The sequence below is a fragment of the Eleutherodactylus coqui genome, chromosome 4, assembly GCF_035609145.1.
Source record: "Eleutherodactylus coqui strain aEleCoq1 chromosome 4, aEleCoq1.hap1, whole genome shotgun sequence".
NCBI classification, from domain to species: domain Eukaryota; kingdom Metazoa; phylum Chordata; class Amphibia; order Anura; family Eleutherodactylidae; genus Eleutherodactylus; species Eleutherodactylus coqui.
In genome coordinates this window covers 234,573,605-234,600,039 of record NC_089840.1, presented here as the reverse complement: position 1 = coordinate 234,600,039, position 26,435 = coordinate 234,573,605, and the positions used below count along the sequence as shown (strand labels likewise).

The window sequence follows — 26,435 nt, the reverse complement described above, 5'->3', positions numbered from 1 at the left end:
GTACCCCCATGTGGCTGGCACTCTCACACAGGAACCCAGAAGAACATAAGAACCAGAAGCAGAACTTCTAGAAGCATACTCACTTCCCGCTCTCAGACACTCATATTTAGAATCTCTAGCATACCATGTGACAGGACATAAATTGATACTTTTGCAGACATATCTCAGCCACATGCAGACATTAACTCCTACTTTGCTGCAGCTGTGCAATACACATAATAAGAAACAAGAAATTTTACACAGTGCATCCACACAAAAGACATAACATGTATGACATTTATGGAGGGGCCAGGAATAGGTGTTTCGGACCACTACACTAGCATTAGCATTTCTCTGGTTATTTCTGTTCCACTCCATCAGCTCCAGTCTCCACTGTCAGTTTCACCACTATTATCTTCATCTCCATCATCCACTAACTTCACCTTCAGCCCCTGTAATCTAAAGCAGCGTCCCTAGTTTTCTATTAATGTTTTCTACTGAATTAATATGTACTTTACACCTATTATTCTTGTAAGGGTATCTGAGTATTGGGAGACACTGCTAATCCCTTAACGCCACAGGACATAAAGTTAGACCATGGCAGCATGGTACTTCATGCATCAGGACGTAACCTTACGTCATGTGGATCGAGTGGGATCAGAAACTGAGCCCGCGGCATCCTGAAGTGAGAGCCTTCTGTTACCAATAGCGGCCTCACACTGCAACAGCGGGGGTACATAAGGACAGCGACCCCCGCTGTTAACCCCCCCACATGATTAACGCTGTAAAAAAAAAAAAAAAGCAATGATAGAATTGATGCTTTCTCTTCCTATCAAAAAAAATGTATAAAAAAGTTTTACAATATAGTATATTTACCCCAAAATTGCACCAATGAAAGTAATAGTTTGCCACGCAAAAAACAAGCCCTCATACGGCCATGTCGACAGAAAAATAAAAAAGTTATGGTTTTTGAAAAGCAGAGAAGAAAATCTCCCCAAAATTGTAGCGTCCTTATACCCAAAATAGGCCATGTCCTTAAGGGGTTAGTTTACAGGAAAGGTGACTGCTACAGGTGAAGTCAGGTTCTGCTGTTTAGTGTCCAGCATGCATCGTTATAACATTTCGGAGCGTTCAGAAGATATTTCAACAGTTGTGATGCATCTTAGGAAATATCAATCCTTCATGCATCATCATTTATGACCTTGCGCTTTTCTTTTGGCTAAACTGACTTTTACAGCAAACCAGGAGTTCCAACTTTAGTAAATCCAAGTCGTCTAGATCTTCACTTCTCTCCAAAATGAAAAGCACAACTCACCAGTCGACTTAAAATACTGTATAAGCCTTACCCCGGAAATAAACCCTAGCTGCAGGAAAAAAAAAAAAAAGAATACATCACCTTAGAAATGCTGTGCGGCTCCGCTGCATCTTCTTCAGCATCTCTTCTGGCCAGGGATTGAAAAATCCCTGCCTCCTGAGAGCGCTGCTTCTGATTGGTTGAGCGCTGTGAGGCTTATCCCATCAGAGCCAGTGCTCAATGATTCATTGAATGGCTGTGTTTGGTTCAGATTGCAGTAGATATATGGGATCAATGTCCCTGTTATCCCAATAAAAAAATCTAGGTGGTGACCTCACGAGTGGGACCTAACCAGTCACCATAATTGCAAATTGTTGAAACCCTAAAAAGGGCTAAGAAAATCAGAGCCAACATCTGATGTTAATGTCTGTCACTCACACCACTTTCTGGAACGAATGCCAGGGGGGGAAATGCCCCTCAGAGTTTATAGGCTTGGTAAATGGTGCAGTAACCAAAATAAGGCATTAATGCTGTACATTTCTGTCTCTACCAACAGGACTCTCTACCCAGGATGAACGTATGGATAACGGGGAGAGAGGCCTGATAAAAAGTGCAATGCCCAGCGAGCATAGGTTCTTATGCCAAAAATGTTAGCCAGGCATTTCAATTTTTAAGCTAGAAAGCGGAATTCTGAGATATAATCGCATACTAAACTGGTGAGCGCAATCGCCCCATTTGGGAGTTTGCCCTAGACTTGAGATTGCTTTCGTCACAGACATTGATCCCATATATCTACTGCTATATCTATCGCAGTAAGGCCCTCAAGCTTCATTTAGTTTCAATCAAAAGCCTATCTGGACAAGCTGAGTCAAAATTTCGTCATCAGCAACAGGTTCTCAGTACTAGCTCTTTGATCTCCTGAAGATTCACCTCATTCGCGGCAAAACGCGTTAAGACAAAAATTGAAATAAAAATTGCGAGCTTGATCTACTTACTTGCAAATCGCATTGCTGTACCATAGACAGACCACATCTAGTAATATCTTTACCAAAATCAATGCAGTAATTTTTATCACTTTTGCATAGATTTCCAAATCAGACCGGGCTTTTTTAGTAGCAGGGCTGTGTGGATTTAAACACACATCTCTGCTGAGCCCAGTACCGACTTAGGTCTGTCCATAGAATTTAAGCACTATATACCGTGTTTCCCTGAAAATAAGACCCTGTCTTATATTAAGTTTTGCCCCAAAAGAGGCACTAGGTCTAATTTTTCGGGTGATGTCTTATAATACTTACCTAGCAGGCTCGGTCCGAGTCCTACTGCTGGTCTCTGGAGCTCCAACGAGCTTGCTGCTGTCCTCGGCCGCCCACAGAAGAACGCTTTTTGGTTACGGGATTCATTAATCCTGCCTCCAGGAAGCGATGGCTGTGATTGGTTCTCGAGCGCTGCTCAGCCAATCAATGCAGCGCTCAGTGAGCCAATTACAGCCATTGTGTTGTGGAGGCGAGATTTATGATTTGGCTGGCCAACTCATAAATCCTGCCTTCACAACGCAATGGTTGTGATTGGTTCATCGAGTACTGCTTGAGAATCACAGCCATCGCATTGGTTCATTGAGCGCTGCATTGATTGGCTCAGCAGCACTCGATAACCAATCACAGCAATCACTTCCTGGAGGTGGGATTTATGAATCCCATAACCGGGAAGCATTCTTCTAGAGGACTGCAGCAAGTGCTACAGAGAGCAGTGGGAGGACCAGGACCAAGCATGCTAAGTAATGTATTGTTTGGGGCTTTTTTTGTAATGCAGATAGGGCTTATTTGGGGGGTAGGGCTTATATTTCAAGCCTCCCCCCAAATCCATAAAAAATCACGGTTGATCTATTTTCAGGGAAACGGGGTATACTCAGTATCCAAATTAGATTGACTATGACATAAGGGTCTAAATATCAACCTCCATAGACCCGGTCAGAGAGGAACTATCTTCTTTTTCTTCGTTTTGTGTCTGAGTGTTTAGTATTGTTCACTGTACTTGCCTCGTCTATTTGCGTTCCCTGTCGTCACCTTCGACAAGGCAATTTCTTTGTGGCCTTTTTGCCCTAGATTTGTGTGCGGTTTTAGGGAATATTTAATAAAAGTATATATTTTATTTTGTGGTCTACTCTGTGAAGGGCCAGTAGGACATTTGGAGTGATTCCCACCTTATTTTGGCTTTGTCTATTCTGGAGAATTTCATTTACTTGCTAATTTAATGTTTCATTTTATGAACTAAGTGTTTTTCTCATTCTTTGTATTTGATTGCGGTATTCTGCATTGCAGAGATATTGAGTGAAGCAAATGCTGTTATGTGCCTGGTTGTGCTCGGAATATTTAATTTACCATTCTAAAAACTGGTTTTGGGCGAAGGGAGCTCAAAATGAAAAAAAAAGGCAGACATTAGAGATGAGTGAGTATACACGCTAAGGCACATTACTCGAGCGAGTAGTGCCTTAGCCGAGTATCTCCCTGCTCGTCTCTAAAGATTCGGGGGGCGGGGAGCGGCGGGAGAGAGCGGGGAGGGGCGGGAGAGAGCGGGGAGGAATGGAGGGAAGATCTCCCTCTTCCTCCCTCCCCCCCGCAACTCACCTATCACCTGCGCCGGCCCCCGAATCTTTAGAGACGAGCGGGGAGATACTCGGCTAAGGCACTACTCGCTCGAGTAATATGCCTTAGCGAGTATACTCGCTCATCTCTAGCAGACAACCCTTTGAATGGTGAATATTGACTCATATATTCAATAGTAGGAGCTTTTAAAAGTTGTTTGTATAGGAATGTAGGAAGTAACTCTACATTGAGGAATGTGTCATTATTACTGGATGTTTAAATGTTTTAGTAACCCTCCTCTCCTCAAATTTCCTGTTTTTTGGGGTAGTGGTCCTTATGTGTTTTCAATTAACATGTTGCATCACTATAATATACATCCAAACTGTATTCCTAGAATAATTATCCTCAATAATGTGGTATTCATTTATTCGGCGCTGCAAACAGTGAAAAATTAATAAATGCAAGAGTGGAAAATGCGATAATTAAGTTAATGTATAAAAAAAGTTATTTCAAGACCATTGAGGGAGGTCTTATTGTTGGGTGCTGGGGAATTGCTATGCAGCCATTCAATAAAAAAGTGCAACTTTGAGTCACATTACTGGTGAATAAAACATAGAAGCCACCTGAGGCAAATTTCTGTCAAATGGATGAAGATAAGCACAGTATTTTGTTTGTTCGGAGTATATCATCACCACTTTTAATGGACTCCAGTTGCATTTTTAACAGGCTTTTGCCCCTGTATGTACTAAGGGTAAGACTCGACAGGAGCAATTTATTAATCAATTTATGCCAGAATTCTGCCATTAAAAAGTCACACATTTTTAACTAAGAGAGGTAATAAACAAGTAGAGATGAGCGAACGTACTCGTCCGAGCTTGATGCTCATTCGAGTATTAGGGTGTTCGGGATGCTCGTTACTAGTGACGAGTACCATGCGATGTTCGAGTTACTTTCACTTTCATCTCTGAGACATTTGCGCGCTTTTCTGGCCAATAGAAAGACAGGGAAGGCATTACAACTTCCCCCTGCGACGTTCAAGCCCTATACCACCCCCCTGCAGTGAGTGGCTGGCGAGATCAGATGTCACCCGAGTATATAAATCGGCCCCTCCCGCGGCTCGCCACAGATGCATTCTGACAGAGATCAGGGACAGTGCTACTGATGCTGCTGCTGCTATAGGGAGAGCGTTAGGAGTTATTTTAGGCTTGAAGAACCCCAACGGTCCTTCTTAGGGCCACATCTGACCGTGTGCAGTACTGTTGAGGCTGCTTTTAGCAGTGTTGCACTTTTTTTTTTTTTTTTGTATATCGGGCGTGCAGAGCATTGCGTCCTCAGTCTGCAGTCATTGTACATAGTATACGGCCAGTACTGGTGAGGCAGGGAAAGAGATATACTGTCTATATAGGCAGTGGGCTTTTTCAAACAAATTTGGGAAAAATACTATCTTTGGGCTGCCTGTGACCGTCTTGAGTGTACTGCGTCTCTGCTGGGGGTAGTAGTCCTAATTAATACGCAGCTAAGTGTTACAGCAGGTTTGCGCAAAATTCTTTCCTGGCTCTGCGTTGCCCGTTACATCACCGCCATCATCCCGTCCAGAGGGAAAAAGACTGCAGTAATTTTACATAGTATAGGGCCAGTAGTGGTGAGGCAGGGACAGTGGGAAAGGTGAAAGAGATATACTGTCTATATAGGCAGTGGGCTTTTTCAAACAAATTTGGGAAAAATACTATCTTTGGGCTGCCTGTGACCGTATTGAGTGTACTGCGTCTCTGCTGGGGGTAGTAGTCCTAATTAATACACAGCTAAGTGTTACAGCAGGCTTGCACAAAATTCTTTCCTGGCTCTGCGTTGCCCATTACATCCCCGCCGTCATCCCGTCCAGAGGGAAACAGTATACATATATACGCTGCCTACAGTATCTGTCTGCTGTCTCAGCTCAGCCTTTAAAAAAATAGAAGCAAAATACTTAAGGCCTACTAGTGGCCTTTGGACACTTGACTGCTTCTGCTCTGTGAATTCCACTAGCTCAGTTATACGCACCTACGTCTCACTACAGGCTTGCGCAAAATTCTTTCCTGGCTCTGCTGTGCGTTCCGTAAGCAAAGTAAGCCTCCAACCACAGGCCAATAAGCGGCACATTTAATTACAGCGTTCTTTTTATGCACTACGGGTAATACACCATGCTGAGGGGTAGGGGTAGGCCTAGAGGACGTGGATGCGGGCGAGGACGCGGAGGCCCAAGTCAGGGTGTGGGCACAGGCCGAGCTCCTGATCCAGGTGTATCGCAGCCGACTGCTGCGGGATTAGGAGAGAGGCACGTTTCTGGCGTCCCCACATTCATCTCACAATTAATGGGTCCACGAGGTAGACCTTTATTAGAAAATGAGCAGTGTGAGTAGGTCCTGTCGTGGATGGCAGAAAGTGCATCCAGCAATCTATCGACCACCCAGCGTTCTATGCCGTTCACTGCTGCAACTCTGAATCCTCTGGTTGCTGCTCCTCCTTCCTCCCAGCCTCCTCACTCCATTACAATGACACATTCTGAGGAGCAGGCAGACTCCCAGGAACTGTTCTCGGGCCCCTGCCCAGAATGGGCAGCAATGGTTCCTCTTCCACCGGAGGAGTTTGTCGTGACCGATGCCCAACCTTTGGAAAGTTCCCGGGGTCCGGGGGATGAGGCTGGGGACTTCCGGCAACTGTCTCAAGAGCTTTTAGTGGGTGAGGAGGCCGATGACGATGAGACACAGCTGTCTATCACTCAGGTAGTAGTAATTGGAGTAAGTCCGAGGGAGGAGCGCACAGAGGATTCAGAGGAAGAGCAGCAGGACGATGAGGTGACTGACCCCACCTGTTTTGCTATGCCTACTGAGGACAGGTCTTCAGAGGGGGAGGCAAGTGCAGCAGCAGGGCAGGTTGGAAGAGGCAGTGCGGTGGCCAGGGTAGAGGCAGGGCCAGACCAAATAATCCACCAACTGTTTCCCAAAGCGCCCCCTCGTGCCATGCCACCCTGCAGAGGTGCTCAAAGGTGTGGCAGTTTTTCACTGAGAGTGCAGACGACCAACGAACTGTGGTGTGCAAGGTTTGTTGCGCCAAGATCAGCCGTGAAGCCACCACCACCACCAGCAAGCACCCCACAAGGTGGGACGAAGGCCGTCACCGCCTCCGGTTTGCACCACTGCCTCTCCCCCTGTGCCTCAACCTGCCACTGAGATCCAACCCCCCTCTCAGGACACAGGCACGACCGTCTCCCGGCCTGCACCCACACCCTCACCTCCGCTGTCGTCGGCCCCATCCAGCAATGTCTCTCAGTGCCGTAGCTAGCGCAAGTTTGATACATTTCAGCTGGTATTTCTCTTCATTAATCCTGTGAATATCTTGGTATTTGTATAGCGCCAACTTATTACACAGCGCTTTCAGGTAATTATTACTTATTACCCCCCACCAAGCTGGGTTCTCATTTTACCGTCCTCAAAAGGATGGATGACTGAGTCAACCTCGAGCCGGCTACCTGACCCCGCGGGGATTGAACTTGCAACCTTCAGGTCGTAGGTGAGAGCTTACACTCTGTGCCACACGAGGCTCTTTCAAAGATGCATCAGCCTGTCTACAACTATGCAAGGAGCGTCGTCATTGGACAGTTGAGCAATGGGAGTGTTCTATGGAGTGACGAATCTCGCTTACTTAATCTTCAAATCAGATGGAGGTACCTGGGTGTGGAGAAGCCTGGGGAACAGCCTTTTGTCTGAGTGTGTTGTGCCAACAGTTAAGTAAAGTGAAGGTTACGTTATGGTCTGGGGATTTTTTTACTTGGCATGATCACCGTCTGCAGTGACAAAAAATAAGAACATGGAGGTGTACCTTGACATTCTAGACAATAATGTGCATCTGACAATGTAGCAATATTCTGGGAATGGTCAGCCATACTTCCAACAAGACAACATGCCTTGTCACTAATCCAACACTCTTTTATGTTGGTTTGAGGACCTGGAGGTTCCACCATTGGACTGGCCTGCACAGAGTCTTACCTGAACCCCCCTGAACATCTATGGGACAAACTGGAACTTCTGGTCAGGAAATATGGACAGAGAAATACCAGCTGAAGTGTATCAAACGTTAGTAGAACGTATGCCACGGAGAGCATCCGATGTCATTAGGGCCAATGGAGACCCCAATAAGTATTAATATCTGTAAGTCAATACTGCTTTTCATTCTTGCTCATGTGTCCAAATTACTTTTGGTAGGATGGTGTTTAGTTGGGATGTGTGTAGACGGATTAAGACTGGCTACATTGCAGATTATAATCTGGAAGTTTTGGTGATAGTTCACAAGTAGGAAATATGTGATGCTGCTCCATCCACCATTCTTTATAATGTAGCAGTTTCTTCAGATTGACTGAGGTGTAGGAGTAGAAGTTCATTATAAGCTTATCACATCCTGATACAATTAAGCCCTGGTAAACCTGGAAATCTTACTTGAGTTTTTATGGAACAATTCTATAATAAATTCTTATCTGCTTCTATTATGCACAACATTAAGCAAATTTCTCTTTGTCAGGGTTAAGATACAAGTCAGCGTCAAACTTTATATTGGATTATTTTTTGTATGAAGTTGATACTGTGTAGGAAATCTGTGTGAAGTCTCAGCACTTTGTAGCAATACCAGGAAGAGTGGGAGACAATTCTTAATTGGAGATGAAAGGACATATTTTATACCATATCAACTTTAAAAGCAGAGGAAACAGGGTCAATTCTTGAAAGACTTTAGCATTGTGAGCCATTCACTGTTGATCAAAGATAATGGACGTGGGAGGTGATTAACGCTGGTCGCTCTTATCATCGGGTTTCAGGCTGATTATTCATAGGAAGGATCTACATTACTGTATTGTACTTCCACCTCCTAAAACCTAATAATGGATTTCCTCATCTGGGAGTTTATGTCAACCAAGTGTTGAATTGTGGTTTACTGAGCTTTAATCTGACCATAGACTTTAGATAGCGGTCACCAGCTAGCCCTTCCAACCCCATCATACACTTGCAGGCTCGGAGTGTTTTCAATGGTGAGGAAGCCATTGCCAGACACTTCTCTATCAGCTTATCTCCCTTGAGAACAAAATGACAGGGAATGTTGAATTTCAGTAGGTGGTCTTATCAGTGATTGACAGTCTTGCCTGTATGAGTGCATAGAGAGATAACTGTTAATCACAATGTAAGACCGCCCACTAGACTCCGAAGCAAAGAAAATGAAGGGATAAAATACAAGTTATACTCAATCTTTTCCCAGAAAACTATTAGAAATCTGTGTGGCTCCTCCTGCTCTATAACAAGATTCACACAGATTGGACTGGCATGTATACTTTGAGAGGTTCTTGTTAACCCTTTCCAACATCTACTGGACGCCAGTTGTCATTGTACAGAGTGGGCATGGGAGCCGAGCCTGCTCTATTTGTGGCGGGCAGAGGCGGTCGTTGACAACTGTGGGAATCTGAGGTAATTATGATCCTGGTTGTTAACGCTTTAGGAGCCTCTGTCATTTCTGATAGAAGGATATAAATGGCCTGAGAGAGGGAGTGCCTCCCTCTATCAACTCAACAGCTGACCCAAAATAAAATCACGAGTTCCCATTTGGTTATCATGGCAACATGGGGCCATATGAAGCTCCCCAGGCCTGCCATGGATGGTCTTCTACTAAGCCCTGCCTGTGGCTTAATATAGTATATTGGACCTTATAGCAGGGCTTAGTAGGATGCCTGTAAAAGTATGACATACAGCTATACTGAAGTATTGCAGTATATTAAACATATGATCAGCCAATTGCCAGTTCAAGTTCTTATGGGAAGTAAAAATAAAATAAAAATATTACAAATAAAGTTTTTTGAATTACTAAATTAAAAAATGATTAACAGTTTAAAACTCTACCCTTCTCCAGGTGTTGCATGAAAAAAAAATATATATACATTTGGTATCGTGGCACCTGAAAAAGTCAAATTTATTATATCACCACATTATTATATACTATGCAGCATTGTGCTGTTCTGGTAACTCTGTTTCCAAGGTAATACAGAATAAAAATCCATCAAAAAGTTGTATGTACCCCAATATGGTACCAATAGAAACTACAAATCACCCTGCAAAAAAAGTGAGCCTTCACACGACTCCACTGGTTAAAAAATAAAAAAAGATATGGGGGGGGGGGGGGGGGGGGAGTCAAAAAAAGCAATTTTTCTTAAAGAAAGGTATTTCAGTACAATATAAAACACTACATAAATTTGGTATCTCCATGATTGTACTGATGCACAGAAAAATGTCCTTTTTGCCTCAAAGTTAACACAAAAAAAACCTACCCCAAATGGCAAAATTGCAATTTTTAAATCAATTTCACTCAACTTATAGTTTTGTAAAATTTTAAAAGAAAAAGTATATATATATATACTTATATATATATATATACATACTTATATATATATATATATATATATATACATACACACACATTTTTTCCATTGGTTTACAGATGATGCAAAGTGTGGTACCAAATAAATCTATAGGATTTGAGCAATGAATAAGAAGAAAAAATACAGAATTAGATTTTTTTGTTCCTTCATCAGTAATTTCTTTTTCTTCCCTATTTGAAAGCTATGTGGTGATAAATGACATTCAGTTTCATGGACCAGAGACTAGACTATGACTTGAGACACCCACTACCATTTCTAATGACCAAATAGGATTATAGTGCCCAGAGGCGTAACTTGAAGCTCCTGGGCCCCAATGCAAAACATGTAATGGGGCCCCTAACTATAATGCTTTATTCATAGTACTGGGCTCCCTATATGGAGAAGAGAGGCCTTATGGGCCCCCTAAGGCTCCTGGGCCCGGGTGCAACCGCATCCCCTGCATCCTCTATTGTTACGCCCCTGATAGTGCCTTTTCTGGCTAATGGCTGCTCAATTACTTTAAGTGTAATGGGAAAAATTAAATTTCTAAGCATAAATGTAATAGATTTTGTATTGTTAAAAAGTCATAACTTACATGAATTAAAATGGAATGTTTTTTGATTACGCCATCTTTTCTAGAACAAGGTTAAGAAATGTGCACACAACAAACAGGTTTCCAAAAAAAGAAAAAAAAAACAATTTATTTTTCAAGAGAAATATAAGATGCAATGTAAACATAAAAGACATAAAAGGACAAATCCTATCTTACAGTTTCCAAGTTTTCAATTTCTTAGGTTTCATACCGACCACTATTGGCAGGGCATTTTATTACCATAAAGTAATAATGATACATACAGGCCTTTCTAGAATTGGGATTTTCTTTTCTCTTTGCCTGAAATGGTTAAGCTGCTTCCATGTAGATATAAATAGTACAACGTATAAGATCATTAGCACCACTTTGGTTCAAGACATATTTAAACTGGGAGATGATCACAAACATTTTTTTATAAAATTACAAATTAAGTTACCCAATACGAGAACCATGTATCTCCTCATGCAGAAATGATGCAATAGATTGGTTACCTGTGTGTCAACCAAATGTTACAGACGGTAATCAGCTTAAGACACAGAGACTTACGTATAAAAATGAGTTCAAACTAAAAATGCTGCAATGAAGGCAGTGATCTGATTTACCATTTAGGCAGTTTTAATAGCAGAGTACAAAACTTTTACAAAAACTTTGACCAATGACTGATCGGATATATTTTTACATGGCTGTTGGTGTAGAAATTCAATTTTCAAATACTCTATTACGGTAGATAATTCTCAGTAAATAGAAGGGGTTTCCCATTCAAGCCAACAAATTTCCTCTGATCATTGGTGATCTCAACAGTGCAACACCCTGAGATTAGTGTATTGTTGGAAACCAACAAAATGGCATTGCCCAGTAGAGATAACCCTTTGAAACGCCAAACTACTCACTTGGTTAAGATTTCTTGACTAGGTCTTCTCTAAATACATAGAGATAGACTGTGTTCACAAAGAACCTCATATGTGTTTGAGTAACTGGGCTATTTAAATTACCCAGTTTTGGCAATTCCTAATAAATAAGTGGGATATTTGTTCAGCCCACAAAAAGAATGGTATAGATTGTGCAGAAGCAACAATCTCAGTTTTATAGAACAAATATACATAATCAGACTATATATTGGTTCAAAGACTTTCACAATGCAGCTAGGTGACACACCAATGTAAGTCATTTTAGATTAGGTCTTCGTAATATTTCCAATATTAGAGCTGATAGATGGTTATCACATATTGTGTTGGCACATTGAAAGAAATATATATACACATAATAAACAAACAAAGGCCAGAAAATTTGAAAGATTCGTGAGGTCATAAAAGAGATTTTAAAAATTGGTTGATATGGGAGTAAATCACACATTACGCTCAGGTTATTAAGAAAAATAGAAATATTAAGCCACATTTTTATCTCGTTCTAAATTTCCATTTTCCTGTTTTTTAGAACCATCCTCTGTTCATCCTTGTCAACAAGAGTAACTCACTGACATCTATGGCAGTCATTTTCAGTCTTTTAATCAAAGAGAACCCTGAAAAAGTATTGTCTTCTGCAACTACCTTACAGATATTATATAAGTGGCAGTTCTTGTCTTCCCCTGGGGAAGACCTAAACAATTCTGGTTTGCAGATCCTTGGTTGAGACATTGATCTACGGTCTCATAAGGTGACTTGGACATCTGTTCTAGTATTTGAGTTTTAAAAGTTCTGACAGACCTAAAAACAATAGTATTAATTAATTCTAGGACTGCTCCTACTGCCTCAGAAAAAGACTGGTATAAGAGCATCTACAATGACAACATATCCACAAAAAGGCCATTGTTCTCCAAAGCTTGGGTGTATCACAGCACAGAGTCATGTATAAGGATGAGCTTCTTTTGAGAAATACACCAAATCGGGGAAACAATTCATCCACATTTTGAAACTCACATTTCTTAACTCTGACTTTTCTTCTCAAATTCCTTCAAAATCTTTCACGAACAACTTTTCCCTGCTCCTTCTTCAAATGTCCTGTTATGCACTCACTATAATAACTCTACCGTACTAATCACTCAGCAACACACTTCCACGTACAGAAACTTGACTAACCAACAACTCAACATTCTTCATCTTTCGGAAACTCTTCAATCGTCTTCTTCAGTGGTAAAACCACTTTGCTACATTTAAGTAAGGGAAATATCCCTCTTAACTGGCTGTGCTGGCTCTTACCAATCCACAGATAGAAGAATTGAATGCCTTTAATTGTGGAGCACTATTTTTTTAGCTCATGGTTACTATAGATGTTAAGATATGCATACATTATACCATACATCAAATATTCTTCTGACATTGTAGATATTAAACTTGACAATAGAAACAGAAGCAACTCTTTCAAGGGGTTGTACAGGGTTATAAAAACATGGCTGCTTTATTCCAAAAACAGTGCCATGTCCACAGGTTGAGTGTGGTAATGCAGCTTCAATGGATGAGCTGCAATAAGAGACACAACTCATGGACAGATGTGGTGCTGTTTCTAGAAATAGTCTAGTTTTTATTATGCCAAACATCCCCATTAATGGGTCTGTTGAGTTAACTAATAATCAAGTTCTAAATAAATACTCCCAAAAACCAGAATCAGAGGATGTCCACAATGGATGGACTATTTTGGGCTTGTAGAACACAATGCAAATAGCATTTCTTTAAAGCTACTACTGAAATAAGATGACGAACATAAAATACTGGAGATACTGAAAGGTTTATAAGAGAATCTTAAAAGGGTTTTCCAGGCATTCTTTATGGATGACCCATCCACGAGCTGATCACCTTGCCTGCTGCACTGACGTCATCATCGGTGGTCAGGGGAGGAAGTGTGATAGGTTGGCTTCACTCCCACTGAAATCAATAGGAGCGCTGCCTCGTATTATACTTCTGGCTCTGGCACATTGATTTCAGTGGAAGTGAAGCCTTGCCTATTGCACTTCTTGCTCTGACCACCAACATCAAGATCTGACCAACTGCAACAACAGTGGGCTTCGACTAGCAGCTGATCGATGGGCATCCCGAGTGGTGGATCCTGGCCGATCAACTAGTAAATGCCCAGAATATCCCTGTAATGTGTATATCATTTCTAAAATATAGCCTAGAAAATACATTGATAAAGTTCATTCTAACTTATTATTGCAATTTACAGGATTTAATGTTTTGGTCAACTACATGCTTGCACCTTCTTAGCGCACTTATAAATTGCATTATTACATTACATGAAGCAGGATTTACGACAAATGAAATTTGGAGCATTCAATTAAAGGACTCTACTCAAACTAGTTATTTTTAAATGGAGCCGGATTAAGGCATCACTGCCACTTTCTCAGTTTTCTATCTCTTCAAAGAGACCACCAAAAGAAAAATAGACCTTGGAATCAATGTACTGTAACGGTCACAAACTGAATTCAGCCTATGAATAGAGTCCTCTTTTTAATATGCTCCAGATATCGCGATTATACCAGTTAATTTTTGGGGTAATTTTTGGAAAATTATTCAAAAACTTGACTTCCAGTTTACCCTCGAGTTTTGGTTGAACTTGGCAGTTTTATCATTGTGGCTCTCAAAAACCTCAGTATCTAAGAGTTTTCAGACCCATGAACACTAGCATTTCCAATGCAGCAGTTATAACTACTTATACCCTTAATTTAGAACATATTTTTTGACCAGTATTTGGATGTTCATGAACATATCTGATCTTACAATAAAAAGGTACGACTAGTTATCACTGATGCTTGGAAGCAACAGGAAGCTCAACTCAGGACAGTGGTGGCTGAAGCTGTTTAAGATAGATTTGTTAAAGCCAGTGTGAAGCTAATAATAAATTCTAATATTAACTGCACTCGAATTAAAACCTGCTTAACTAGATTGCACATATGATATTAATACAAAAAAATTATTTGGGACCAGCCCGGTGCAAGATCTAAAACTTGGGAAAATCTTAAGACACAGAGATGAAGGATGAATTCTGTGTCTCCCTCCAGGTGTAAAATTAACCAAGAAGGTGATGTACTGTATAAAAGACAAATATAAAAAAAAAAAAAAAATCATTTTTACAATTAAAAAAAAAAAAATACAAAAATTCGGAGATGCTGCTGGAAAAAATATACAGAAAAAATACAATAGGAATAGCTATTAATATAACAGCCACCCAAAAAGATAAAAGCAATATAAAAAACATGTTTACGAGGGAGAAATGCTTAACTATGTTCTCAATATAACCAACCAATATACAAAAATAACATCAGCTGCCTGACATTTGGAAAAATGAGTAGTGCCATTACTTTAAAAAAAATGCATTAAACTATCCCTCATTTAGTAAAAAGTGCTAGCAGCAAAACTCCAGTTGATAAATATAATGCTCTAATTTTGTTTTTTTTTGAAGATTTTATTCTTCTCCATGCAAAGCGTTTTCCCTGAATTGAGGTAGCAACGCCGCAACTACTTTGTAAGAAAAAAAAATATGTAAGCTTTCCTGACACTACCTCAAAATGAGTATTTACTTAGTAGCCAATATAACTTACACAGTACCAACTGGAAGAAGTCACTGTCACTGTGATCCCCTCTGCAAAGATGGGGCTAAATACAATGCAAATAGTCTCTTCCATGACTTTGAGCACCTTAACCTACCGGGGTTAAAACACACTGGTCTGGCTCATAGTTTCCTGAGTGCATGATTTCAATGGTCATTTCACACTGTGCACACCACTCCAAGAGGTAAGTTGATAATGCAGTGAGCATGCTCTTTGGAGAATACTTGGGATTGACTGCATATGCTCCACAAGCACACTTTCTGCTTACAGGAGGACTACCGGAATTTCTATTTGCCCCATATATTCTTTCTTTGTTAAGAAAAGTTCTTCTGCCTGTGTCCCAATGACAAGACTTCCTGCCATGAGCTCTTACAATCTCATTCATATCAAAATGACCCTGGATCTCCGAACAAATCAGCTTTCCTTCCTTTATTTTCTTAACTGTGATAGACAAATAAAGTTGGATTCTGACAAGTAATTACGAAGACCGGTATGCCAATGATCAGACTGATCTCCCCAAGCCAGTGACAGGAAGTGTTATCACACAATCACAAACAGACTTTTTCTCCTTAAAGGCATCATATAGGTTTAACCTGATACAGAAATAACCTTTAAAACACACATATGGAGGTTTATTACAGATCTTCCGGTAGTCCTCCATCATCAAACGCCTCATTAACAACAAAGGTCCTGGATGAGAAGCCTGTACTCATATTCAATATTTTATATATTGCACATATCCTTTAAATGGATTTCTTTTGTTTTAGATGAGAGACTTTTAAACAAGGGTTTAAAAAAAACAGAGCAAATAACACATTAAGGACATAAAATGTTAACAATGGCTATCTAGAATGAAATATTGGTTATTACATAAAAGATACGTACATGGCTAATATAAGCCCTGTGAATTCCCTTGTGTGTTATATATCATTAAAGCCATAGCCTAGTTTATATTTTTTTAATTAAAGCATAAGATATATAAATATACATTTTACTAAAAAAATATGCAGCTCTACAATTGCAAAAAGTGATCTTGAACGTTATATAAATGCCATCGTCTTTCTAACAGCCTACATGAAGTAAACGTATATACTGTAGTAAGAGTCAGGTTACTATTTGGTCCGTGGGCTAAATCTACGAATATGTGATTACTAAGATACTTGTGTTGGTTTGTAAATTTGTAGAGAACTGGATCAGGAATCCATTGGAATTATGTGCATTTTTGATTATGGTATTAATATTGAGCAGAAACTTAAGGGGTTGTACAGCTTTAAACTATTGATGGCATAGCCTCAAGATAAGCTATGAGGTGTTCGATGATTAGTTCGCTGAGCCCATGCACGGAGATGATGAGTGCACAAAGCACAGCTCCATCCCTACTGCAGTGGCTCATTTTAGTATTACAGGCAAAGTTTTATTTTGCATGACTGGCTATAGACAGGCAGATTTCTTATATGGCATCAATGGTTGGTTAGTCATTTGCCTACTTCTCATTTTTTTGTGCACTGATGGTACATGCGCAGATAGCTACATGATACCAGTGGTGGGCAGACATTTGTCCATAGCTTAAAGTTCCTGGGTCCTAAGGAAATATCTGTAACCGGGTCCCCACCTACCAAGTGCCATTTATAACACGGGTGTCATAGGGGTCTTTTAAGAATCAGTGCTGGATGTCACTGCTACCTTTGCATCCCTTATAGCTACTACAGAGGGTGATGATAACCAGTAAATTGATCTGGACTGTACCTCCTAATATTTTCTGAGGTAGCCATGTCAACATGATCCAATAGTTTGGCGTTAAAAGGGTTGTGTCAAGGCTTTACCGTATGTCAACTCTACTTCACACATGACAAATAGTATTGAGCAAATAGAACCAGCAAAACCCCGTTTCAGGTTGAACTTTACTAAAAGTTTGGTTCGGCACGAACAATAGTCCTGAACACTAGTTAAGATCCAGAAAAGTCCTGTATAATACTCTAAGTGTTATCCAGGGTATTATGGCTCTTAGACAGTGTTATACATCACTTTTAGGGGTTTTGGTGAACTTCCGATTCGATTCAAACTAATTCAGAGCAATGGCTGAATCAAACTTTTCAAAAGTTCACTCATTACTAATGACAAATGCAAAGGACTTGAGATGATGACTATGATCCTAATTTAGTATATAATTTGTGGGGGTTAGTTACACTATAAAATATAAGGGCCCGCTTCCTTTTATAATATATGCAAGTAAAAATGTTTAAAGAAATAGTAACCTAACTCTTCCATGAATAAAAATGTCATTTGTCCTATGAGTGTAATTCATGAAGAATTAAAGTGGAAAAAAATGTTTTTATAGAAACCAAAAAGCTAAATCAGGCATTTTATAACAGTCAATAACGAACTCAGAAGTGCTCATTATTAATAAAGTTACAGTATACAGAAAGAACATTGTTTTAGTTTTAATTCTAGAGAGTAACCACTAGAGGGCTTCCTCCGACCGGCTGGATAGAATGGTACCCATTTATTACAGACTACAGGGATTCAGAAGATTTACAACCCATACAAAGTATTCCAATATACAGGGCGATTCAAAAAGAATGGTGCGAAAGTAAAGCCAATGTCTTTACACATAAATTGACCTACAACAGCCAGGAAAACAGAAAAAAGTTAGATGAACTCTTCAAGTTCTTAATGCAGCTTAAATATGTATAATGTGGGCAACGTTGGTGACACGGCAGAAGTCAAGTCGGTGGTCCAGTTCTGCCCATATTTACCCCAGCATAACCTCGGTTATCGACTCAACTACAGTGGAGGTGCATTTTTAGGTCATCTAGTGTCACCAACATTTGTAAGGTGCAATAAAAACTTGAAGAGTTCTTCTACCTTTTCCCGTCATTTCGGCTATTGTATGTCACATCGTTTATGAAGAAATCAGATTTACTTTTGCACCTTTCTTTTTGAATCAGTCTGTATTAATCAGACAGAAGCATCTTGTCCAATTTTACCCAATTCAAAGTCCTCTCATTTTTGGCTTAATGAGTCACCTGTTACTACAGATACAGTCTATTACCACAGTGACAGATTTACCGCTACAATCCTGAATAAACAAGAATTTCAGGTATTGTATTTTTTAAACTACTTTTGGGGGATGTGGAATGCTGAAGCATTAGTTGTTGCTGCATGACCCAAGCTTAAATATTTGACACCCTTCAACCTACTAAAAGGCAAAAGTACAGTTTTTCTGATTTTTCTAGTCCATAGTGCTAATAACAAATCTATCGCACTTTGCAGGTTCAACCACAGTCTTCTGGTTGCCTTACGATATGGTAACTTCACTGGCTGCCACTGGGCCATTAGAAGATGATGTCATTTAAGTTACAGGCTACTGATATTGCCTTGGAGTCTTGGGGTTTTAAAAGACCCCGGTCACCATTATTTCTCCCATGAATATACAAGTCCTAATATTCTAAATTGTTCTATGTGAAAGATCAGAGTTTTGAGATCTTTTCTGCTGTGGAAGTACCATACAAGCAGAACCATATGGCTAATATATGGCAATGTAAGAAGAGGACCAGCTCTGGTTGGTCTCATGCTCTTTGCTGCTACGTGGTAACATGTGCTGGGTGACTATCCCCAGAGGAAACAAAAAACATACCCACTATGTTGGGTGTGGTCTATGTTGGCTACTCCTTAAAGTCAGCCCGTTTTGACCTCTACTATGGGGCCACTTCTGTTTTGTGTACAACCCTGGACTCCTGCAAGTATAATTTGTTTTGGCTAAAAGACAGATTTTAGAGCTTGATCTCCTCTACAGAGCAACTGTAAAATAAAAAAGGGGTGCCCATTATTGTGAAAGGCCATGTATATTCTTTTTAGATTAAGGGGATTGTCTAGGACTTGTAATATTGATGACTTGGCCACAGTAGTCGATTGGCGGGGTGCACCACTTAGGATCCCCACCAATCGTCTGATTGCCCAGCACGCTGTCAGTGTGGAGAGCGCTACAAACAGCACTTCCAAGTTACAGTTGCCCAGATAGACACTGAGGCACAACTTCCAATGAATGCAATAGGGTCTGTGCTTGTATCACCACAACGGACTTCGGCAACATTGACAGCTTTATCTGCTTCCAACACTGTCCGCTTTGATAGCAGACCCAGTGATCAGAAGAATCTCGAGCTCTGGACCCTTACCGATCAGCTGTTGATTACATATGCTGAGGATTGGTTATCAATAGTATCAATAGTCCTGGATAAATAATGGTGGAGAAGTAGTAACTCTATCATAATTCACAAGCAATATCAGATCAATGGGGCTCAACTCTTGGTACCTCCACTAATGAGTTGTATGAAGGGGCTGTAGGGCTTGGGTAAGTTCTACGGCCTCTTCATAATATACCAGGCACAGTGCTATATATTTCATAGTGGCAGTGCTTGATATTGCAGCTCAATCCTCTTCACTTGAATGTGGCTGAGCTACAGAAAGACCTTATGACCAATAAACAAGTCAAATAAAGAGCTGCAGTGCTCACCCGAACAATGTGGTCTTTCAAATATCAGTGGGAGTACGGGGAGTCAGCACCTAACAAATCGGATATTGATGACTTAGGTCATTGATATTTAAGTCCCATAAAACCCCTTTAATCTCAGTTTCGGGATTTCAACTACAGTTGGATGACGTTAGTCCGCAGAATGACTGTTGCCCCCATGGAGGTATCAGGCAAACGTTAAAGCTGTACACAAACCATCTGACCATGTTGGGTTAAGCTAGATCTTTAAAGCCATAGAGTCCGTTCCTAATATTGGCTTAGCAGTTGTGAATATCTATAAATAATTATAAATAACGTCTTATATATATAAATTAACAAGATGATGTATGTTCTGTATTGCCTGCACTTTTACCTAATGCACTTGAATGTAAATCACGCCATTGTTAAAGTGCATCCGTTTCCAATAATGAACCACTTCTTTATCCTTATTGATAAAACATAAATCATAGTTATAATATTAATAACCACTAAAATCATTGCTAACATTAGTACTAGTACTGCAGTCAAGCAGGTAATCTATGTATAATCTATGTAATACTGTCCAGCAGAACTATATAGAGCTTCTTAAAAAATAAAAAAAAAGCAATTTTCCATTTCATAATACCATTTAGGCAGTTTATGTTAAAGGATTGATGATGTCATAATATACAGATTTTCTTACCTAGCTGAAATCATTAATTATTCTGTATATTTTTTTTTAATGGGGAACACCTTCAACAAAATTTGTGACCAATTATAAAAAACACAGTGGACCTCATTTATCAGAACTGTCCCTGAGGCCCTTCTGTCAATAAAGTTTAGAAAATGACAGTGGATTCCAATTGGACGCCATGATACAATTTCGATACAGGACGTTCAACCTGTACATCGGAAGTGGAAACTCCCTTACATTTACATGTATAACTTATATGGAAACCCCCTTTAAATTAAATGTACAGTACCATTTTTAGGCTTCTATTTATGGGAGTTACTTCTATAACTAAATATATTTTTCTATAGATAACTAAAGTTCTACACATTCTCATGTGGCTACAAATCTTTTATAAAAATGGCTTTTGAGTTTTTGGGTGTTGTTCAATTATTAGCTATGTATACCCTATATTAGAGACCTCCATTGACTTAGCACTTGTATTAATACACAAGAACTAGCACAGGTAGTACAAACACTGCATTACTGTACAGGGTAGTGCAGTATACAATAGGATAGGCTGCTAATCTGGACACAATAAGAAATGGGGTTTAAAAAAAAAGGCCAAAACCCATAATCAAAAAATTGCACTAGGGAAGTCATTACCATTTTAGCACAGAAAATATACAAAAAAATACAATATCAGAACATATTAGATATTTGCAATGATATCTTTCAAGTGCACACTAGCTGTCTACCTCTGGAGTATACTATGTCCGAAGAGGTATGAGGGAACGGGTCTCTGTCTCTAGAACAGTTCCTTCCCACGGTGCGCATTCATAGAATACCAAAATAGGAGGTACTATTTGGGAGTGTCCTATACTTCTGGTATGGGGGCAACAGTGCACAGGGCTGCCCACCCTCCGCAAAACTCCCATCTATATCTATTCCTTGCATTGTTCTGCTTTTATTTTTTAAACGATACCACGTTTCAGTCACGTGTTCCTGATTAGAATACAATAATTAAAAAAAGACTTTAAAAATAATTATTAAAAAAGACAATATATACAAATGTAAAACCGCAGAGTGTGAATCAGTTGTTCTGTAAACAATGAGGACAAATGGCAAATCTCACTGCAGACCGATACGTTTTCAAATGGTGTTCAGAAGTGGGCACATTAGTGTACACATTATATACAGGCCAAAACAAAAAGCACCAACATATACCTCACTTAAAAGGGCCACTAAACTTAACGACTACATAACATATCACAAACCTGACTCACTACATTCAAAAACCCAATGGCCTTCGGGAACTTGAAATGCAAAAGTGACTGTTTGCAATAGGATTACTGAAAAGTATATTTTCCTCAATCATGAAATTATATCCCTTACACACTATTTTACATATATACACAATACTAACCATAAGTTTAGTGGTCATTTAAAGGGGTTCTATACCTTATTGTAGATAAGTCGAATTTAACAGAGTATGTGACGTGTATTAAAGGGCTTGTCAAGGAATAAAATAACAAATCCACTTTTTTTCCTCCCGAAACACCTCCACACCTGTCTTGTATATGGTATTCACCTGAATGGATATGACTTGCAATACCATATACAGCCTATGAACAGATGGGGCGTTGTTTCTTACAAGATTAGATTCTTTTATTTTTATCCCAAACCACTTCAGCTTCGTAATGTAGACTGCATTAGAAATTGGCCTTGGAGTGTTGACCTCACTAATCCCAACTATAGGGGTTTGTTCACATACATCTGATCCTCAAGGCTGCAGATACAACCATGTGCATCTACTCTACGTATATAGATACAACATCCAGTGCAGTTTACCCCTTTTTGTGCTAGGTATAGAACCCCTTTAAGCAATAGGGCCAATTATTATTTTTACATGGATATTTGGCCCGCATTTCTGTGAATTTTGCACACCAAATACCACTCAATTTCACCGAAAGTATGAAAAGTTAAGAGGAGAAAATCTAACTGCTATATAAACAGTCAATGACTAAAAAAAAATAAGAAACTGGGTTTGGTTTCTACGCAATCTTACGACTTGAACGTATAGAGATAAACATGCAAAAGCCAAAAATAAACACAAATTAGAACATGGGATAGAAAGTCGAAAACCAGATAGAAATGTTTAATTACAATGTCTAGCATTCCTTGGTTGGGTTACAATTTTTTTTCAGACACTAACCAGTGTCTATTCTTGTTGGCAAAAAAAAAAAAACGAGAGGTCAGGGAAAAGCAGCACAGGCATAATATTCGGTAGACCGTGCCAGTAGGACTTCCATGGATTTCGTGACATTTCTAGTGTTCCAGATAATGAAGTGAAGGCACATAAACATGGTTTTCATTTTAACCGCTTGACAATCAAGATACGATGTAATACCTTGTGTCATTTGCAAACATTTTGTCAAAAAGATAATTTCTTCTTTAATGACCGTTTTGTAGAAACGGGAAAATTACTTCCACCAACTTGATTTTACATCACGGAGATCATATTGCTGGCTTTCCAAGTACATGGATGCCCAGTCTCATTTTTAAATTAAGATAAGTGTGTCCATGTTATATTATTATTTCCACATAAAGGACCATCATCAGTTCTTCTTCTCTAAATAATTTGAAGGCACCCATCCTTTAAATGGTCTTGTGCTGTCAAGAATGTAGCAATACCACCAGCCATTAGGGTTTTTCTCCAGCACTTCCATAGAAACCCCTTCTTGAAATCCAACTGTTTCATCATCTCCGTCATAGTCAGCAATAGAGATGTACATATCTTTAAGGTTGTTGTGGATAAACTGGGACTTCTCAATGGGTTTTGGCCGCACAGTAGATACTGGGATTCCATTTCTTTGAGTTTCTATTTGGGTTGTGTCCGCTTCTGTTTTATCAGTAGGTTTGAATTTTGACTCGTTTACCTGATTGCGGACAGTGTTAAAGGAAGAATTTCTTCGAACCGACCTTAAATGATCGGTAGCGGACAGTGATTCATTTCGTCGCAAATGGCAAGCAATGTTGTTTTCCTTGGGTGGTGGGGAAACAAAAACAGACTGGGGTCTTACCGCAATTTGTTTTACTCCATTTCTTAACTTAACAACATTGCTACTTTCCCCTCTAGGTTTTGAGAATCCTCCAGGCGGTCTTGAGGGAACTGGAGGTGTTGTTCTTTTGCTTTGGTTAATTGTATTTAATGCTTGCACTCTCTTTTCTATCTTTTCCAAGCTGTTTGACTTATTTTCATTCTTTTTACATTTCATAGATTCAGACTCAAGTGCTGTGGTTTCGTGTTGCTTATTATCCACTTGTTCTAAATAATGTGATGGAGCCCACCCTTCTGATTCTTTGTATCTTACATACCACCAACCACTCTCTTGTTTCTCCAAGACTTCAATTCTTGCTTCTGCTGGAAAGCTAATTTCTGTATCCATAACTTTTTGATAGGAGTTTGTGGCAGTAAAGAATATTTTCTCATTACTATCCTCAGATTTGTCTTTGTTACTTGGATATATGATTGACTGTGAGGAACTTGAAGGATTATCTATGGAGCTTCTTCTTGGTGGACTGTCAATTTCCTCTGATGCACTCTTTGGCAAGCTTTCTGATTCTTCACTTTTAGAACCTTTAAGTCCACTTCGTAGCTGTCCAGTTGGCCTCAGTTGTCTACGCAAAGTGCTAATGTCCATTTTTTCCTGACTTTGAGAATCAGTTTTACTTATTAAGGGTTTTGGTCTAATTGATGGTTTTGCTTTGGTTGAAGGAAGAACTCCGAGTTTTTGTTCAGAATCCTTCTTTGCTCCAACCTTTGGCAGTGACCGCAAACCAACATCAGATACAGACCTGGGCTTTTTCTCTTCATTTGTTGAGAAGGAAACATTTTTTGCTATTTCCTGCTGGACATTTCTTTCTGATTTATATTTTAAAAGTGGCGGTTTAGAAGGGGTTCCAGATGGAGAGTGTCTTGGCACCAAGGATGAACTTTTCAGAGAGTCAGAATCTCCACTGGACTCTTTGCTTGACTCTTTGTTGGATGCTGTATCATCCATATATGGTCGGAAACCATCATTTTCATAGATGGTCTCTTCTTCATTGTTGACATTTTCACAGGACTCTCCTAGTTGAAATGTTGCTCTTTGAAGAGACGAAACAGGAGAAGGTTTGGAGGGTTGGAACATACTTTCTACAATTTCATCAGCAAAACTGCTCTGAGAAAAGGAGTCAATCACATCAAGATCTGGATCATAGCCAAAAGCTGGGACATCATATTCTGGCTCCTCATATATTTGCTTTGCTGGTGAATCTTTGGAGTCTACGGAGTAGCTATAACGAGTGGCTGACACTTCTTCTACATCTTTAGGTTTTGTGGGTGGTGCAGGAGGGGGGACCTTTGGTCTTGTTAATGTGCTTGTCCTCCGGTTTAGGTTTGGTTTCTTTCTTTTATCAATATATGAACATGGGGCCCATCCTTCCTTTTCTCCAATCTGTACATACCACCATCCACCAGAATTCTTTTCAATGACCTGTAAGAGAAAAATAACCAATTTTAAGAGTTAACTCCTCTTTCCCATCTTACTGATGTCTACATTTCACACTGGTTCTTGAAAAACAAATCATTATCTTCACCTGAAATGTTTTTTGGTATTAACAGGGTACAAAGCATTACAGTGATGAAAGAGTACTTATATTAAGATTTTCTTCTAAAAATGTATTGCATGTGTTAAAGAGGTATTGCAATCTTTATCTAAGAATGACTTATCCTCAAGATAGATCATCAGTAGTTGATTGATCGGGATCCACCACTTGGGATCCCCACTGATCTGCTGATCATTTGGTCAGCTGTCAGTGCACGGGGGTGGAGATCATCATCGGTGGTCAGCGCCAGAAATGTAATAGCCAGCTTGACTCCCATTGAAATCAATGAGAGCGATGCCTCCTATTATAATTCTGGATCCTCATTACAGTCAAGTGTAAGAGGACACATCACTCCCACCTACAGTGGGCCAAGCGATCAACTGATCAATGAGAATTACGAGCAGCAAACCCCGTCGATCAACTACTGATGACTTATCCTGAGGATAGGTCATCAATAGTTGAAGTCTCAAAATACCCCTTGTGGTAACCTGGGGGCTAATTAGATCACAGGATCGCCACCTTTCCTTTCTCAGAAGTGATTTTCAGACTTTAGTTTTAATTAACCCCCCAAAAATGGGTATACCAGCCCTTTATTGCAGTAAGTCAACTTAAGTCAGGAAGTATTAACACTGTTTATAAGCTTCACAGTGTGCATGCAAAAAATAAAACAATACATAGAGTCACAGAGTCTTGAACCTAACTATCCAGGCCCAGAGTCTTAATACAGCTAAACACTGTCCAACAAATCGTACCCTTAAAGATGTCAGTCTATGGGGCCATCCACACCCGTCAGACTCGTGGGTCTGTCAAACGGCAGCAAGAACTCTGCAATGGACCATAACTTGGTCTGTAATATATACTAAGCTCAGGAACTATAGAGATTTTCTTTCCTGTAACGCCATCCCAGCAGGTGTCTTCTAATAAAACCGGTATCTCATTTTATGTGGCCTGCTGGCCGTCCAGTAAGCTAACATGCATTCCACTCACCCCGCCTGCAGTTTTGGTCTGGCGGCATCAGTGCAGAGTCTGTGACCGCTGACCTCTCTTTCTTAGTATCTATGTGCGCTGTCCTATACTCAGACACTGGGGGGGGAAAGGTCAGCAGTCCTAGACTCTACAGTTACTGACGTTGGACCATAGCTGCAAACTGGGTGAGTGAATGCCTGTAGGGATGCTGCCTAGCCAGAGGCCAATAGGGTGGGTGTGGCT

The 26,435-nt window shown here is 40.0% G+C and overlaps 1 protein-coding gene across 5 annotated transcripts in view; it reads right to left on the bottom strand.

The window, feature by feature from the left end:
• Positions 1-10,970: 10,970 nt before the first annotated feature.
• Positions 10,971-26,435, bottom strand: part of SH3PXD2A (SH3 and PX domains 2A) — a 327,632-nt gene continuing 312,167 nt past the window's right edge. For all 5 annotated transcript variants that reach the window (XM_066600881.1, XM_066600883.1, XM_066600884.1 and 2 more), the window contains one exon: positions 10,971-25,114. In XM_066600881.1, the coding sequence (XP_066456978.1) occupies positions 23,195-25,114 (1,920 nt within the window). In that variant the 3' untranslated portion in view covers positions 10,971-23,194. The remainder of the gene's footprint in view (positions 25,115-26,435) is intronic.